The sequence below is a fragment of the Athalia rosae genome, chromosome 3 (assembly GCF_917208135.1).
Source record: "Athalia rosae chromosome 3, iyAthRosa1.1, whole genome shotgun sequence".
Lineage (NCBI taxonomy): Eukaryota > Metazoa > Arthropoda > Insecta > Hymenoptera > Athaliidae > Athalia > Athalia rosae.
In genome coordinates, this window is record NC_064028.1 from 20331197 (window position 1) to 20350689 (window position 19493).

The window sequence follows — 19493 nt, forward strand, 5'->3', positions numbered from 1 at the left end:
TTTCAATTCATCGCCGGTATATCGGAACATTGTCAGTCTACCGCCACCGGCTCTCGCTGGTTGGTTCGCTGCGTTTTCTCTAACAAGTTGAGCTGCACTTAAGAGATTGCTATCACATACTTATGTAATTAAAATATATATATATATATACATACACACACACTTGTGTGTAGCATACACTTGGACAATCCTTCTCTCCTTCTTCGTTGTCTATTTTTAAACAGCTGCCAGTCTTAACTTATTAGACAAAAAAAGGGGATAGAAGAAGAAGAAAAAAGACAAAAACACGCTGCATCCACTCTGCGCCCGTCTCACAATTATAATCCGAGGATTAAAATAGTCCCCTCAGGTATCGGCGAATGACTCAAGCGTCGTGAATTCATCACGAGTATTTTTTCCTCCGGCAACGAAAAGATTATCGTAAATTTCCCGAGTATTGGTAAGAATTCAGCAACACAAGGAAGGAGAGGGAACGAAGTCGTTCGAAATTTGTCGGAGGTCTTCGCGATGACCCCTTGGATAACGAGAGCTTATCGGAGGGACGAGGAGGTCTCGAGATAGCTGAAGCATTTCTGATACACATGTTCGGTGTGTACAAGCATTCCGAACGCTTTGCTTGAACACAAAAGAGGTTGGGAGAAGGTGCATCGCAACCTCAGAAGAAGTAGCTACGTGGAATATATATATATATATATATAAAAATGCATTTTTGCCACGGGGCATCGGAAAGAACACGGTTCACGGTTTTATATTCTTGATCCAACGTCGCTTCTTCGATGTTTTACGGTAGGTATACGTACTTACATACCGTGCCGGTATTACATGTACTGCGGGAAAAGTTAATGAAAATGTGAAGTGGCGCGGAAGAATATTAGCTCCTCGGTTCAGCTGCTTGTTCTCTTGTAAGACACCCCTACCTGCCCCCCATATCTTTTCCCTTCCGTTTCTCCGTCTCCGTCTTTTTCTTCCGCTTCTTCTGTCCCTCCCCCCCCCATCGCGTCGTACCGCGCGATGCGCTATGTTTCATACGGTTAAACTCAACCGGGACAAAACTCACCATCGGGTTTCCGTCATCCGTCATTTTCTACCTTTTTGTCCATCCGCTGTTTTTCCTTTATACGCGAATTCTTTCTCATACGCTTTTTGCATTCGCCAAGGGAGCTTTTCCTCGCAACTACCTCACCACCACCCCCCACCCCCCCCCCCCCCCAACGCCTCCGGGCTCAATTCGAGACAGAAAGATTTTTATGGATCACCGGCTATGTACGTAATATACTACATGTTACCAGTTTTATCGTGAATATAAGCTGGATCTGAATTAGTATTTGGCTGTAAATTTGTTTTGTTTTTTTTTTCATTTTTTTTTTTTGCATCGTTCCGTCGATACGCTTTTCACGGTGTCGGATAAAATCTGTCTGCGAGAAGGACGTTCGACGGGGGTGATTTTTACCATCTCTCTCGAAGCTGCAGTCGTACGACTTGACTCCGGGTCAAGTTTGTTGCCGGCGTGGTGCAGTTATACGGGGTGTAATAAACTTGAGCTCCGGGCATGTAAGATTAATTAAAACATTTAGAAACGTACAATGCAGTTTGGACGGTAGTATAAGGTACACCTTTTCTACCTACCAACCTACCCACCTACTTTCAATTGGCTCGTAAAACTAACTTTCTGGCGAGAGAGTCGAATGCGGAAAAGAGAGAAGTGTACGGATGAGAGGAAAGTGGGGAACGCTCAGAGTCCTCCCCGTCGGTTTAACGTTCCCTCATCAAAAACTTTTCCCCACCCACCCTCACCCTGGGGACCTGGTAAATAATTTTCAAAAATCACCAACTCCGCAACGACCAACCCGACCCGCCCATACCACCTGCGGATAAAGTCGAGCTAGTTGTCAAAAGTATCCTTCTATTTTGATCCTCTTTTGGTTCGCCACTACATTAGAATTTTTCAAAAAAATATCGATGCGATTGGCGTCGGTTGATAGTTGAAAAAAAAAAAAAACACCAAAAATCAGCAATAATGAGACACGAAGGAAATGGAAAAGTGAAACACCAGGTTATCAGACAATAATGTGCAACGAAGTTTTAACAAAATTTATGAACCGCGGTGGAAGATGGTAAGAAAAAAAAAAAAAACAACCAGAAGAAATATAAAACGAGCGGAGAAAACGACCCTCGGTTCTCTAACACGATAAATTTTCCGGCGCCAATTACACGTCGTTCCTTATATTCGGTGGTAAGATTTTACAAGAAAGGAAATAAATGGAGAAAATAAAAGGACAAAAATGTTTTTTTTTTGTTAGCGAACTAGCTACCTCGTTAAAAAGTGTTCTTCGTATAGTTTCGGAGTTGAAGGTCGTATAATATTTAGTATTTAGATATAGGGGTGGTTATGGGAATTCCGAGAGGAGGGAAAAGGGGAAGGGTGAAGGGGGGGGGGGGAGGGGGGGGGGGGGGGGGGAAACGCGGGTATTGTGTTTTCGGTGCGACAGTGAGTTACGGAAAACGGAACCGAGGACATAGCCACTTCCGGTTGTAATACAGTTCGCGTACAATGGGTCACAATGGGGTAAGGGTGCCTGCAGGAGATGCCGCTACTGCTACTGCTTCTGCCGTATAACTAGTTAAGGCCCTTCTCAAACTCTCCCTTACATATAGTTTACCAGAGGAGACCGGGAAGACACGTTATCGCCCGAATTAGATAACTGGAAAGGTGCAGGTTTACAGCCTCGGGCGTCTTGCCCGGAAATTTTGAGCCCTGGCTCCGGTTAATTTCGACGGGTAGGTGCGTTATAGACGAAACAGTACGAGGGGTGTGTAGAGCGGTGAGGTAAACGGGGAGATTGATTGCTCGGGAGAAATAAAATACATTTTTACACCCAACCCGAGTTAGTTTTTTGATGGGTAACTTATCCACCGGCAAAGGTTATACGTTGTAAAACATTTTAGATTGAATTTCGCGATACGTAATATGGTGTTTTTAAATATTTATATATATATATATACACGTCCATAAAACGCGAGTAGGGTAAGAAAATGCTGAGGGGAGAATGAAATTAATCGCAAAGGAAGAAAAGGAGTTCCTACCATCAGCAACGTGAAACTTGAAGCCTGAGAGTTTTAAACAACAATTACAAACTCTTGGATAACTAATCCAAAGAAAGGTGAATTTATACTTCCTGCTTTATATATATTTTTCCCCTCCCTCTTCAATAACCGTTTTTAGCTTTCCCTTTCACTGAAAAATTCAACTCTCGTTCTCTCTCTCGCAACCTTTTCACCTTCCTCTTCTTCTTCTCGTAGTCCTTCGAATTTTATTAATAAAGGCAGAAAAAGAATAATACTCTCTAACCTTATTTATACACGTCTAAATTATACTTCAATTACCCCGAAACCGCGGATGCTCAAATATTTACCGATATCTCTCAACAACCGTGATCGTTAACAAATTTTTATTCGAACCCCCGCGTAACTAGAACCACGCAGAAAAAAATTATCAAAAAAATGCAATAATAATAAAATAATTGTAAAATAATAATTCTCCGTAGTTACGTATCGCAATATACATGTACGGGTAATGAGAATAAAATAAAAAGAGGGAACAATTTTCAACGTAGGTTGAATAATAATTCGCAATTTTGCTGCTTTTTGTTTAATTTAAATTTTTTTTTACCTTCTACTCTTTTGGTTTGTCAGATTGGAACCGGTTATACGTGCGTACGCGTCATCTTTTATCTACAGATCTTTCACATCCCCCTCGGTTTTCGAAAATTTAATGCACAGATATAGTATATGTATGTATATACCTATGTACAAGAGTAAAAGTTCGTTCATTCGTTACCCTTGTCCTACGTGATTATAAAACAAGCACGGCTTAATCAGAGCTATATTAAGAACCGTTTTACGACCCTTAAAGTACAAGGATTTTTAACCCCTTGGGGGGTAAACGTTACAACGATTCAACTCTGGATTGAATTTTCGCCGGTTCAAAAAGTAGGGAGGAGGGTAAAACGAGGAGGATAAGAAATGCGGGGGAAAAGAAAGAGGTGAAAGGAAAATTGAAGGAAGGGAAAGAGGAAACTGAACTTTGAACTTCTCTCGACAGCGACCTCTCTATAAGGTCAAACATCCCCCCCGCCGTTATAAAAGTCTAGAATCACCGGAAACGGGAATTCTAAGGGGCCGAACAGCCGCTCACCTTTTCCGTGTCATTTCTCATCTCTTTTTCCACTAATTTTCTCTCCACTTTCTTCAAGAGGTTCGCGTTGCACACGAAATGCGTTCGGTAATATAACTCGATTATGAATCGACAAATTTTTTCCGGACACAAAATATGGGGTAGATCTTGTTTTTTTTTATGATATTTTTTTCCGCTCTCTCCCGTTTATTTTCCAATCCTGCATCCTATGGGGGGGTGGTACATGGAACGGTATTTTCAATTTGAAGAAGGTTCGAATACGCGTATAATGTGGGTACCCTATTGGAGATCTTGCATCTGCAGGTTAATGAAATATACGCTGGCGTTTCGATATGGACTGTACTAATTAAAACGATGAATAATTGCCTATCCGGTACTCGAACTAATTGATTCCATTAGACCAGATAACATCTTGATTAATACTGACCGGTTTATATTAATAGAAAGTTATCCGCGGAAATATGAATATTTCAAAATGCCCTTCAATATCACTAGCAGCCCCTCTTTCGGCTGTACCTACCTAACCATCGTCCATCCCTCAAAATTCACCCCTCTGAAATCCATCTGCTTCCATCAATTTCTCTCACGCAGCACCAGCGGTGCTTCATCCGCCCTGATCTCCACTCCCGAAATACACAAATATTCTACATGGGTTATACATATGTCCTGTCTACAAAACCCGTACATTAATATTCCAAAAAGCATAAGGGTCGTGTTATTTTATTTTCCTTTTTGTAAATTTTTATTTTTTTTTCCTCTCCTCTTTCAATTTCGTTCTCTCCTCATTTTTGAACAAGCATTTCTAACCATGAAATTTCACCAGATTCCTATTAAAAAAAAAAGCGGACGAAAATGAACATGATATTTTGATAACTCTATGAAATATTTAGCCTCAAATTTGATGGAAAAAAGGTCGATACACGATGAAAGTAGAAATGAATTAATAAATAATAGCGGGGCAATGGGAAGGGGGTGAGTAAAATTTCAAAGTATCACGTGTATATATATATATATCGTGATACAATTCAACGAATTGCTACAGGTATCTGGAACAACCTTTGAAAGTATAATCGAAATTTGTCAATATTTAAAACGCGTGAACTCCAGATGTCCCTTTTAATCCTCCTCTCCCTTTTCATCCGCCCTCAACCCACCCTATACCATTATTCTTCCTCCGGAATATATTTCAGGTGCCCTGCGGAGCGATTATAACGAATTTCGTTTTACACGAATTGTAGAAAAAGTTGAAAAAGAGATGAGAAGTAAAAAAGTAACAGGACAAAAAAGAAGAGGTGATTGATTAATTATACGCCAGCTGCAAAGAAGATCCCTTTCACCTACACCTAATTTGTTTTTATTTTGACAATTATATCGGTCGTACGTGAATGTAATTGATAAATATATCGTGTACGGAAAAAAAGAACTACGTATTACACGGTCCGTGTAATTCGCATGGTTAGAACAGGAATTTCAGGTATGTTGTCAATGGGAATTGGGAATTCGCGTGTTTCGACCGATTAACAAACTACGGGAACACCTCATCTCTTGTATGTACCTCTCTTCGTTCTCTTTCCCGCTTCTTCTCCTCTACCCATTGCTTTAATTCGTCGTGAATTAGAATTGCTAAAGCTGAACTGCTAAATGACACGATGGATCGGAATCTATCTCGAAAATTATTTTGTTATAAATGTCGTATATGCATATCTATAATCGTGATATTTTTTTTTTACAATATCGGCCATTACAAACATAAAAAAAATTGCAACGTTATCCAGGATCTGTTCTCTGTTTTTTGCTCGACAAACGTTTTTTTCGAATCAGAATAATACCCACTGATGAGGTAACACTCGTACGCGATATCCGGAATGATACATCGACGGAGTACAGAGTTGTTAAATAAAATCAAGTCGACGATTCGAATTCCCGTTGATTTCTACGCTCAAGTTTGAGCCAAACACCTCCTTCGATATTGGGAACGAAACTTGATCTGCTAAGTCGAATCGGATTAATAGTTTTGCTGCACGCGGTGATATCGAAGTTCGCCAGTAGTTCAAATATGACGAGTTTAGTTTCCATAAGTGCGAATCTATTTCCTATACACAGTCTCGGTCCGGATCCGAACGGCAAGAAGGTCGCGGGATCGATTTTCGATTTTCCCTCATCGCCAAATCTGTCGGGATCGAATTCTTCCGGATTCTCGTAGTACTTAGCGTCCTTGTGGATCGCTGCGAACGGCAGCCAAATACTGACACCAGGTTCGACCAGAAACGGTTTCAGTCCGGGCTGAGCGGGCGGCAGTTCGAAACTCTGTCTGCAAAGTCTATCGGTCGTCACAGCTGGCGAATGCAATCTCAACGTCTCGTTGACGACGTTGTCGAGGTAGGGCATCGCGTGAAGAGCCTCGTAACTAACGACTCCTCCGCATTCCTCGGAAACTTGGTCGACCTCCGCCTGAAGCTTCTCGTGGACATCGGGGTGAACGGCGATCTCGTGGATCGCGCAGCACATCAGGAGAGCGACGGAGTCGAAACCGCCGAAATAAAATGTGAACGCGTGGGCCGCCATGTCGTCGTCGGTTAGCTTGAGCGTTTCGCTTTTATCTCTGGCTTGCATCATCAGCTGCAGCATATCGGGACGAACGATTCCCCTCGCGTCCCTCGCGGCGATCGTCGTCTTCACGATGTTCTCGTAGAAGTTTACTATTTTGTCGCTCCACAGTTTGACGTCGACGATATTGGCGAGCGTTGGGAACGAACGTCGGAAAAAAAGCTTCAACGATCTCGCGCCGGTAAAATTCGTCGCCTCTCGACCGGTGACGTAAAAATCGTTGTCGGGGTCCTCCAACGAATTCACACTTATGCCGAAGGCCGAGGTCATTATCACGTCGTTCGTGTACCTCGTGAGAGCGTCGCGCATCTCGAATTCCCCCGATTTCGCATTCCTAGTCTTCAGATGATCGACGAAGTTCGAGGTACAATCCTTCATGAGCTTGAAGAGGATTTTCATTTTGCTAGAAGTAAAAGTCGGACTGAGTAGAGCCCTCATTTCTCGCCATCGTTGTCCGTTCAAGCCGAAAAGATTTTGCTTGAACAATTTGTCCGAAATTTCTTCGGAGAGCATTTTGTGGTCGGGGAAATTGTCGAACGACTTTATCGTGATGGTTTTTATCAGCTCGGGGTCTCTGACGAATATCACGGGGCTGCCGAAGTCGAAAAATCCAACGTACTTCGCTTCGGGATTGAATTTGTAGGCTTCCAGAATCGTCTCCGAAAATGTCTTCGTCCTGAATACCATTCCACCCATATTTCCGAACAGAGGAACTGGCGGGACGTACGGGATTCCCCGTTTTTTGAAGTAATCCAAATTCCGAAACGCATAGTACCAGATCGTCAGGGCTACGACCGCGAGAGCCAAAACAATCGTCCAGATTTCCGACATTGTAAAACCGACGAATCCGTTCTTATATTTTATAACTTCGATGTCGTGGCGCATCGAGATCAGGCCGACTACTGGACGTAATCGAGTTCGAGTAACATCGTCGCTGTACGGAATAGTTTATTTTATTATTTTTTTTCGTCACCATTTGATTGAGTAAGTTTTCTGCGCAGTTGGAAGATAACGAGCTGTGCGCTTATCATTTATCACTAATAAGTTTAGCCGCGAATAGTCTCGTCTCGCTGAATTAAAATTGAAGTTACCAAGCGGTTGGCTTATTTCGGTTCATCGCAGGTGCCGGAAAATACTCATTGTCTGTCTAGTGCCACCGGCGTTCCGCTAATGGCTGTGTTTTCTCCTAAAACTTGAACCGCGCCACTTCAGAGATTGCGATCACATACTTATGTAATTGAAGAATGTACACACATATATATTTATATATAGAAAATAGTTCTCCTCGTATCTGAAATCTATTTCCGACCGAAAGTCGCTCTAAATTTATCAAGGAGATGGATGAAAATAATATCACGGTGTTCTTTTCCAGCGTCCATTTAATCGATCTTATACAGAATTCATTTCGATTCACACGGTCGGAATAGAACTTCCGGTCGCCCTGATTATCCCTCGGGAATTATTATACCATCGGTATACATATACGTAACACGCGCTCAACAAAACCATCGAATTTATTTACAGAGTGAACCTTCATCGAAACTCGTTTCACCGTACGCGGGATGTGAAAAAAAATAATTAAGAGATGACCAAAAAAGTGCCCATTCTTCAGCGATCAGCATCATCTGGCAGCGGCAGACGGTGAGCGAGTGCAAAACCGTCCGCATTAAGAATTATGTTATAAAGAGAACGTTGATATAACTCCGAAATGATAGTTTCTAATTTCTGTACTTGACTTTTCACCATTTCGGATAATTTCTCTTCTGATAAATGAAGCAGCTTTATAAGAGAAGCTTCCCGGATATATTTCGTCACCCTTTTGCCTACCCCATTAAGTTTTCCAGTCTCAGCTGACGGTGCCGCCTCGAATTTACGCCTAATTTCACCCCCATCGATTAAACGGCCGACGAGAGTGAAAAAAAAAAAAAAAAAAAAAAATAGGGAAAAAAAAATATACCGCCGAAACAGATCACCGGAATCTGCCTGGCGGCCGTCGTTGATCACCCATAGCGGTATCAATCATCGTCAACCGCGCTTCTTAGTCCGTCGGATAAGAATATCAGGACGAAGAATGTGTAATCCGTTTGAAATTTTTGCGAAATATGTGTAACTAAGTAGTACAACTTTCCCGCAAACAAACCGGCAATCTGGAAAACGAGTGTGTATACAAGTGATATATACACACACCTGTACACACGCGGTAAAGTTCGCATCTCAACTTTCGCCGGGTTGGCGGACACGGACGCGCGCGGCTATGGGCGGCGCGGCGTCAGCACAGCGCGCGACTTATCCGAGTGAAAAATTACTCAAACAACTTTTGCCATGGTTCGCGCTCCATTAAGTGACTCAACAAGTGCAGACGCAACCGCAACCCGATGGTGGTGACCTCAACGACAGTTGAAAACCGTGTTATTTTCAAACAATTTATCATCTTACGTTACCCGGTGGCCGACGCGCGCTAAAATATTCCCTCGCGGATTCTTTGCAAAATATAAGAACCGTAGAAACGCGGTTGCCCAGCGTCTCAATTTCAATCGTCAGAATCGCCGCGGTTGAAAGGATAGATCTGTCCCACGATAATAACAATTCTACCGGTCAACGCAAAGTGGATTGACGTGAACGTCGCTTTGTATTTTTTTATTAAAAAAAAAAAAAGAAAAGAGTTTCTTTGATCTTCGTTTTTTGCTTTTGCACATTTTTTATTCATTTGAAGAAAATAAAAAATCCTTTTTTTCCAAGGGACGTTCGTTTAAAGAAGCTTACCCGGACGAACGCGAGTAGGCTTTTGATCTTCGTTACGCGTTGCACACTACAAGCGACGGTCTCGCGAAAGCTGGTGAAAAAAAAATTTCCATGAGAATTTGGGAAAAATTTTGTTGGGACGTTGAAACAAAAAAATTATGAAAATTTTCATACCGACCGCGACGCGATTCGTTGAACGTCGCCGTATCAAAGTTACGTTACATTCGATTCGCGTTGAGGTTTTGTTAATTTTTTTTTTCCCATTTTCTTTTTTTTTTTTTCTCCCTAGCTTCGGGCAGTTCATTCTCTACGTATATTATTCCTACACCGACTGTCAGGGGTGAAAAGGGAATACTTTTTTTTCAAATGAATTCCAGTTTCTCCTCACATCCTAACCGTCAGAGATTTTTATTGGAAATTCTTTCTCCCCCTGAAAATGAAGAGTAAAGATAAAAAGAGGAGAAAATCGCGGAAAGACGTAAACAAGAGACCGGATCGTGTATAGATCGTGTATACGTACATAAGGACATTATTCCATGTAAAATCCACCGCACCACCCCCGGAGCAAATTTAATAACCAAGAAATATATATCGTATGTGCTGCATGAATATCGAATAACGCAGAATGGAATTCTATTATCCCTCTTTACGTTCCCTCCGCGTATATAAGTGATAAAATTTTTTTTTGTTCGAAAAAGTTAAAAGGCACGGAATCCGTAACCACGCGGTCGCAATTTCTTTTTTTGTTTTTTTTTTTTTTCCCCTCATCCCGTATCTTCCCGAATTGATAATTTTCATCCCGGACGGTTAAAATAAACGCGGAATTCTTTCATTTTCTCCGATTTATTTCTCGATTGAAATTACAAGCTGCGAATTTAGTCGGCGGAATGATATCGCGTCGATGTAAATTTTCGTCAGTTTGGAATTGGAATATGAAACCGGAATGCGGTTAACATAGAGGAATGAAGTATGCTTACAGAGAATATGGATATCCGAAACGGATGGCGTTCACCTCCACGTTGGTATCTCGCGTCCATCGGTAAACACGTGCAGCCGGTATACCTGTTCCCCGTATACGTGTACCGGGGCCAGAGTAGGGTATATACGCGCCACCCGTTTGGTTTAGACCCATCAAACGTACTCCCCAGTAATTGCATATTCAGTCACGAAATAGCGGGAAATTGACTGCCGATCCTCCAACGGCCACCATCGCCATTGCCATCGCCGTCATATCGTATCACCAAGTGCAAAATTTACCCTTTAGGCCAACTCGTTGCCCTACCTCTACTAGCCCTTTCAACATCTCCCGCAACATTCCTTCCTTTCAACGCGTATCCATTATACGTACGTACGTATCGGTTCGTGGTCCGCGGTGCAGCCTACATGGACCTCCGGTACTGTATATACAGTCTACGGGACCTTCGATCCATTCAACAACTGGCTTCGACTAGCCGGGATCCATCGACTACCCAAGATATACACACCCCCTTTGACCGGATTTGCGCGCACTTCCCAAGCGACAAACAGATCACGAACTTCAAACGAAACACGATCGACTAGAGCTTTTCTATTAACGAATATCCGTGCGGGCGACAGCTAACGCAGAGATGTACCGGGAATCAATTTTCGATTCGGCAAATTAGCGTATCTCCTCTGTTCCGGTGACCGATCTCCCGTTGCGAACGGAGCTCGAATCGTGGCGGTAAATTTTTTTGCGAAGAAACAAAAAATGGCGAGTAAAAAAAAAAATGTGGAAAACTGAAGGAGCGAAAACTTGGCAGAAAAGTAATTCTGCGAAAGTACAGAGAGCGTTGTAAGCTACCGAACGTCCGAATTGAAAATCGTATAAAATCGAAACCTGCGGATACGCCGAAGAGAGAGAGAGAGAGAGAGAGAGAGCTTTAATTCCAACTTAAAAACAGATTTTAGCAAGCTTAAAAAGCTTTCCGAACGAGCTGACTAACCCGTATGAAGGATAACACGTAACACCCCAGATCAATTGATCGTCTTCTTCCTCGTTTTTTCATTATTCTCTTTTTTTTATTTCTCCAACTTATTTGCTTGATTCAAAGTTTTCAAAGTTATACGGAATATTCACACGATCGGGGGGTTGTGTGTGTACATTTTTCACGCAGTGTATATAAATATAACGTACGCGAGTTGAGTGTTATTTCCTGTAGACTCGGGGGAATTTCGGAAGTGCATCTGGTTTCAGACGAGTAACACGGAAAACACATGGAAAATGAACATACGTGGTACACGTATCTGTGTCACGTGCCGTACGGGCGGGACAGGGGTGTGTGTGGAAAACTTTCAGTTTTCACCTACACTCGCGCGATCACGTTCTGACGTATATAAATATCTATAAATATTCCAATAGTTTTGTCAGTTTGTAGAAATAAGAAAAAAAAAAAAAGAGAAAAGGAAGAGTGAAAACGGACGGAGAACAGAAGGGAGAAAAAAAGAAGTTCGCCGAAGGAGTGCCACTGCACACGATCGACTTTGGGACCTGTAAAAGTGTAGGGATACGGTGCGTTGATATGAAAATCACGTTTCCGCTTGTGCAGAGCTACGCTTATAAAGTTCCTACCGGTTTTCCCCGATACGTATACGTGTCATATCCATGTGTGCGTGTGTGTGCACGGACACGTGTGTGTTGTACGTAGGTAGAGATATAGATGGAAAATTCTAACGACTTTCGCGGAAGGTTCTCCTTTTACCTACAACCTCCGCACAACGACGACGTGTCCCATCGATCGAAGAGGATAAAGAATATAAGCTAAGAAACTACCGCAGCTAGAAACCAGCTAGTACCTTCTCTGGTTCATAAGAAAATCGAACGAACGTCGGCTACCGCTTTCTCCGCGGCGTACGGTACGTAAAAGACGCTTCTCGTAACGATCGACGTAAATTTCATCTGAAGCAGCTCGAATCGATACGGGCGAGACTCCTTCACTTTCCAACAACTTCGTCGACTTTGCGCTAATATTGTTACAAACGCTACACAAGCTAAATTCGCGCACACACGAGTTTGTCACTCGCGCTAAGTGAGATGTAGAGGAATGTATTCTTGTCACAGGAAAAATCTCGACGAAGATCGATACGATCCAACGATGGAAAAATGAAGAAGGAATCCTCCTCTTTTTCGTGTTATCACGTGACTAGGTGTAACTTGGGAAGTGGAAGTTGTGTAAGGTGGTAAAAGATTTTTGTCGTTTCCAACAGCTGTTGTATAGATATAGGAGGGTGGTATGTACAATAATTTTTATGCATCGAGATAAAAATCAGTATTGCCCGGTGGCACGCTATTAAATTTAAAGTGTAAGTTTAGCATCGAACCGGAGTCGGTGAAACGAGATCAAGAAAGACTAGAATAAAAAAAAAAAAAAAAGGAAACGACGCGAATGTAATATCGTCGAATAAATAGATAAATTGATGATGACGATGATGATTTTGTACGTTTATCGGCATTTATATAGCTCGGTAATTACGATATATCGTTTTTCAATTGTGAGCTTGGGGGGGGGGTTTGTTACGTTTGCCGTTAACATCAGAGCAATACCTTAATATTTACCGAAGCTAAACAAAATCATAATAATTACAGAGTTGGTAACTAGACCTGATGAACTACCACAACGCGATGCTCGTATGTGCACAACTTGTAGAGTACATCGTTTAGTTTGCATGATTATATTATGCTGCGTTGTGCCCCGTTACGTTATATTCTCTTGATTGCTGACCTGCGATTTCCACTGTATAAATATATGTATATATATAGGTACACGCATTTATATACATCTGTATTGTAATGCATGTAATATTGTATACATAATACGCGAAATTAATACAAATCGTTGATTGTGTTTTCAGGTGCGGCCTATGATTATTATTACATCATCAATTTCATTTCCGATTTTAACACATACCACGGTCCGTACGTCCATTGGGTGGGTACCTACGAACGGTGTTTACCTGGAAAACTGACGGAACAGCACCGCGCTCCGCATACGTAATTTATCATTCAAATAAAACTACTGTACAAATACATTTGCACACACGGCGTGCGTAAGCTGGGATAAAGATTTTTTTAAATTACCTCGACGATGCCCGGTTGGTTCTCCTGAAATCTAAAAGATACGCACGAGTTCACGGTCACCGTGGAAGTGAATCGCAAAAATCGAAATGACAACGATCAGCGAAACAAAAAAAATAATAAAATCAATCAGAATTCCTACGATTTTGTCAAAAGTCGACTTTTTCCCCCGCTGCATACTTTGAGCTCAATAATTAAAATCTGCCGACTAAATCGATCCGTCTATCGAGGCGATCGCGTTATCCTGGAAATCTCTTGTTTCTGTTTTTCGTTTGATACACATGCACCTATAATCGCGACTATTATATTAACGCAACAGGTGCCAGAAAATGTACAAGTCCGACTTTGAAACGTTGGCGTATGTGACTTGGGATCGTGAATTACGGATCCGAAAGATAATCGAGCGAAGAAATTCCCCTTTATTTCGTTCAAACGAGTCCACCGCGGTGATTATGAACGTAGCCGAGCATCGGATCAAATACGAATGGTTTTGGTTTGGCGGTGACATTTTTGTTCTTCTTTGTTTTTTTTTGGTTTTTTTTTTTTTCTACCTACGAAGCGACGTGGCGAGTGACGGGGTGGACGATACGGGCTAAAAATAAAAGAACGGAGGGGCCGAAAAAAAAAATCGGTTATTACGAACGAGCGTGAGCGATCGAGATCAAATTTGCAGAATTATTTTTCGTGTGTTTGTTCAGTGGAGTGGCGGCTATCTGCGTCCAACCTTCAACGTTCGCGGGGTTAATGTATATCGGTACTCGGTATCTAGTGTTTGCACATCACGAGCAATTTGTAAGGTCGATTTGGCTCGACTGGAACGAGGAAATCAAACGTGTATAGTGAAAAAGGAGAGGGGAAAAAGCGAGAGAAAAAAAAAAATACTTTGAATAAAAAGAGCGGTGGAAAAATATTTGAAAAAGAAAAAAGGAAGAAGAAGAAGAAAAGAACGTTTCGATCTACACTACCCACAATTGGGTATCGATTTTCTACCGTCTCGAATGCTCTCTTTTCCGTCAATTTCCTAACGAACCAAAAAATGAGCGGTTTCGCGAAGTTCGTAAAAGGTAAATGAATTCCGAAGGCCTTTCAGCATCGCGAGGTTGTATAAGGTCGATTTTCAGGCCCATATAAAAGGCGTGCGAGGTTTCGAAGTGAATTTCTCAAAGTATTATCGCGTGCCATTAGAGGAATAATCACGCCACCAAAAGTCCTGCTTGATATCGATCTTGTACGTAATAGTGCGATGCCTTTGGAGAGGTCAAAATGTCTAGCAGGTCCGTGCTCTCGATGTTCTCTCAGTTTTACGCAAAATAATTTCATTTCATTTCCCGCGTTTCGTCGATCGCGCGGTCTCATTTGTTCACCGTTCATTGCCTCTTGTTTCGATACACGTCTGGAAGAAGAGAGCTAAAAAAAGAAAAGCAAGAATCAAGTGCAAACAAAAGCGGTGAAAATATATCGAAGAGTTTTTCGCGAATAAATTGAAGGATTGATTTGTATGTTTTATTTTCATTTGATTTTATTTCATTTTATTCGATTCATTTGTTCGTTTCTTTTTTTGTCTTCTTCTTCTTCTTCTTCTTCTTTTTTTTTTTTTTGTTTCTTCTTCTTCTTCAATATTATATTCGAACTGTACAATTTATTTCAAAAGAGAAGAATATAATTGCCACTTTGGTACGGGAGAACGAAAATACAAACGTAATTGTAGTAGCACTAGAAGCTGTGAAGAGTAACTCTAAACGAAATGAAATAAACTTCCAACCTTTACCTTTGTATATAGAATTTAGCACGAGAGAGGTAGCAAAGAGTAGCTGATTCAACAGATTCAATAAACGCAAGTGCTAACTATAGCTACACAAACCGTGGAGATCACAAGTTGTCTGATGCTTCTTCGTTTATCATTCGCTGTTAACCCTGGACAGAAGCCCGGAATGTACATCTAGAATTTCTATTTCCGCTCGACAAAACGGCGGATTCATTTCTCTCGAATACATTTCATCCGATCGGTCTGCCTGCACAAATATCAATGGCGGTTGACGTTCCTTTTTTAATTCAACAACGAATCGGTACGGGTTTGAAAAATAATATCGCAGGTAACTCGATCTCCGGGTATCTCGACCGTTTCGTTCGAAAAATTGTTTTTGAAAATGGTGAAATTAAAAAAAAAAAAAAAAGTCTCGCTCAAGGTTTTCGTCGACGAATACCTCGATTTTATCGAATCAATCCACCGCGCGCGTACAGGTTTTACCCCGGTGTAGTTATGAGTGGCGAGGAAGGCGTGGACAATTAGGCCGACACCGTACGTGTTCAAAATGTTCAACTAAACGAGACGGATCGGTAGTGCCTATGGGTTAAACTTTGATCACTCACTGGATTACAGTAGGGGCACTCGCGTTTGTCCTACGCGAAGGGCATCCGAAATTGCATTATCACTGGGCAATTGGATCATTCCAGCTACCCTCCTTCTCGACAACCTGCACCACCACCACCGCCGACGACCGACCCTCTGATTACACGACCACCACCGCTACGAACGTCCATCGACGCGGTTCTACTTATCTACGTGACGCCGGTTAACTGATATTATTATATACACCGCGGTGCATTACCGAATTAGCCCCCCCCATGCCGGATCACCGACGACGAAACAAAAGCGGAGTTGTCGAACTCGTGGGACGAAAATTGGACGAAAAATTGCTCGAGCGTCCTCCATAATATATCCGGGCTAATTTCGGAGGGTGCGGATCAATCGGTTCGAAAAGTTGAACCGATGTCACATTTGTGGTACACAAACGCTCCGGGATTCGGATGGCTCTCGCGATATGTACGGAGTAGCTGTACGAACGACGATATTTGTACTCCGATAACGCATTTTATTCGCGCCTATTTTTTCCACCGATCGATCGACCCTTGTGAGAATTGAGGGGGGGAGGGGGGGGGCGTTTGTTCGATCGAAATCGGCATCGTTCGATCATCGTGTACCGCGTAATGTGCGTTGTGACCATTACGTCGAGTGGTCATTTACCTCGGGGAATACAGGTGTATTTATTCAGCATGCTGGTGACGTAGAGACATCGGTAATGAAATAAGATAACCCATATATATGGGCGAGTGTGTCTGCCGGCATTGGTAGAAAAAAGTTCTTTTAATCCTGTTTGCGTTAATCCAGCGTAGTGGACGAGGCCTTTAAGCTGAATTTTGTTCACCTCGGTGAACATCCACCGGATTCGTACGTGAGATTAGACTGTTTCACGTATTATACGGAATTACGTATACGTTTAAACTACCCGGGTCGCATACTCACCCGGTCCCGCTGACGTCAATGATTAATCGAAAAGAATCGCGCGCTCGACTCGTGAAACGTGATAAAAGATAAAAAAAAAAAAAAAAAAAAAGAAACGGAAGAAACTTTCGACGGAAAACCCTCGCTGCGTCGTAACCGACACCTCCTTTATCTGTTCAACATTTTTCTATCGATTTACCTTTCGCCTGTATACTAGCGTTTCAAAAACCACACCATAAATCGTTCTATGGTTAATTAGTTTGACGATCGGTAAACATTTGCATTGGGTCATTTCCCAGGGCGTTATACGTAACACAAATACCTGTATATGGATAACGGTTAGCTTTCGTGTCTGATCTCATTTTCTTATCCGATACACGTATCTCCTAAGACATTAATTAAAGGCCAGTAGTGAAGTCTTATCCAGAACTCGTCGCGAGTGTCAAGTTTCTAGAGTTAAGTTCGTAACTACAAATGTTTTAACATCACGAACCACCCCATACCAAAATTTCTCCTATATCTCTGGCCGTTCAACGTTATACGTACCTGCATCGATACACCTACGTACACAACGATACATACGAACCCCCCCGAAGTAGAATAATTTCCATTTCAATCCTACCCCACCCCCCTCGCGAATTTAGCATCGCAAATTTTATCCCCGATTCATAAAGGGCAACGATCCCTTCAGAAAGACCACAAAACAAATTCTTTTAACGCAGCTTTTCCCTGTGTACAATTCTTTCGTTACGTACGTACGTATTAAGTATTTCCGCATTTTTCTAAACCGTAAAAACTTTTTCTGTTTCTCTTTGCTTTTTTTTTTTTTTTTTTTTTTTTTCTTGATACGTACGTATACGTACCTAATAAAGAGAGGTGCGTGTACGGGTTGAAAAGGGAATAATACGCTTATATTATTAAAATAGCACGTGAAAGATTCTAATTAAGGTTTTACCTTTGGAAACACCGAATGGCATTATGCGTACGAAATTTTTCCAACGGCTTTTTCGCCCGTTCCGCATCGTCCCGGTAAAACCCTGATATGAAGACCGATGTATTATACATGTGAGGTTAAAACGCGGAAGAGTGAGAGAAAAAAATTTAACCCTTCAAGGAGATTACGAGAACACCCGTTCCAGCAGACCCACGTATTTATATTCGTTTGTTTGGCCATTTATTTGCGACTTGGAGGGGGAAAAAAAAAAAAAAAACACCCCCGTACAAAGACGATGAGAGGAGAAAAAAAAAAACTAAGAAAGAAAGAGAAAAAAGAAGCAATAATATTTTCCAATGAAATTATCAAAATTGACGAAGGGATATGTGATGGAAAAATGAAAAGATATCCGTATACTTCGCGGAAGACAATCGATATACATGTATAATAATACATTTATGTATACCTATACGTATTCGAATCGCAATTATTAAAAGTTGAATTCTTCTACACGTACATATATTGCCTTCGTCTGGAATGTTCCGTATCTTCCCTCTGGAGCAGGTAGGGTACCCCGCAGGGAATAAATATAATAATAATAATTCACGTTGAGTATCATCTCGTTTCTTTGCGGGGGGGCGATGGGGCGGGTGGGTGGGTGGATTCAGAGGTTGGAGGGGTGCAACAAGGAATTCGTTTGCATTGGAAGAGAAAAGCATATTATAATATTTATACCATAGATATAAATATATATTATGTACGTGTATGTATATGCATCAGAAAAGCTTGAAAAATCTATGTACATACATACAGACTTGTACATAATACAGCTGCCTGTACGTGTATTGAGATATTTTATACTTCTCTGGTTTTAATATTCATATATATCGTACGATTTTTATTTCTCATTGATTTCATTTTATTATTTCTTTCATTTCCTTTCGTTGCTCCTTTATTTTTTTTAATTTTTGCGGATTATATTTTTATATCGTACGTACATAATATGGACGTAGCGGTATCACCGGCCACCCGATGCATTCTCCTTATTATCGGTGATCAAAGAGAATTTTCATTCCATTTTATTTCAAACGGTACATCGTTTTCACGTAATTCATTATTATATTTCCATGCGATTATACATGTTGTTTGTAGTACATCTAATCCACTTGATCAATTTCCCTTCTTTCCCTCTTTCCTTTTTTTCCCTCGTCGTGAAATTCGAATTTATACAATTATAATGATACGAATAATTGAACAATAATTGTGTAATAACGATGGAATGAGAAAATACTCCGCATTCGAAGATTAAAAGAAAAAACAATTAGTGCGAATGTGAAGATTTACGTGTCGTATATCCAATTTATCTTTAAGCCAAAAAACTTTCCGCTTTTTTTCAAGCTTTTTCCGCATATCCTCTAATTTTAACAACCCCCATATTTGAAGGATGAATAAAAATAGAAAAATTCGATAAATAAAGTAGGAGAAAAAAACTCGAACAAAATAAAAAGCAAACTAGTTTACTAAACAAACTTTCATTTCTTAAAGATTGTTTCGCTTAATCTTTTCTCTTCTTTTTTCCATGTACATAATGCCGCTCTTATTCTTTTCTTTTCTCTTCCTTTTTCACAATGACTAATTA

At 41.2% G+C, this 19493-nt stretch overlaps 2 protein-coding genes across 2 annotated transcripts in view; both read right to left on the minus strand.

Moving 5' to 3' along the window:
• Positions 1 to 19493, minus strand: part of LOC105687231 (nephrin) — a 227332-nt gene that overhangs the window by 155416 nt on the left and 52423 nt on the right. The window lies entirely within an intron of this gene.
• Positions 4356 to 7719, minus strand: LOC105693959 (cytochrome P450 9e2-like). The gene has a single exon (XM_012414239.3). The coding sequence runs from the start codon at positions 7685 to 7687 to the stop codon at positions 6098 to 6100; it is 1590 nt and encodes a 529-aa protein (XP_012269662.2). The 5' UTR covers positions 7688 to 7719; the 3' UTR covers positions 4356 to 6097.

What these genes read in the sequence shown, in the direction of transcription:
- LOC105693959 (XM_012414239.3), bottom strand. Translation starts at nt 7,687, where the DNA reads ATGCGCCACGACATCGAAGTTATAAAATATAAGAACGGATTCGTCGGT.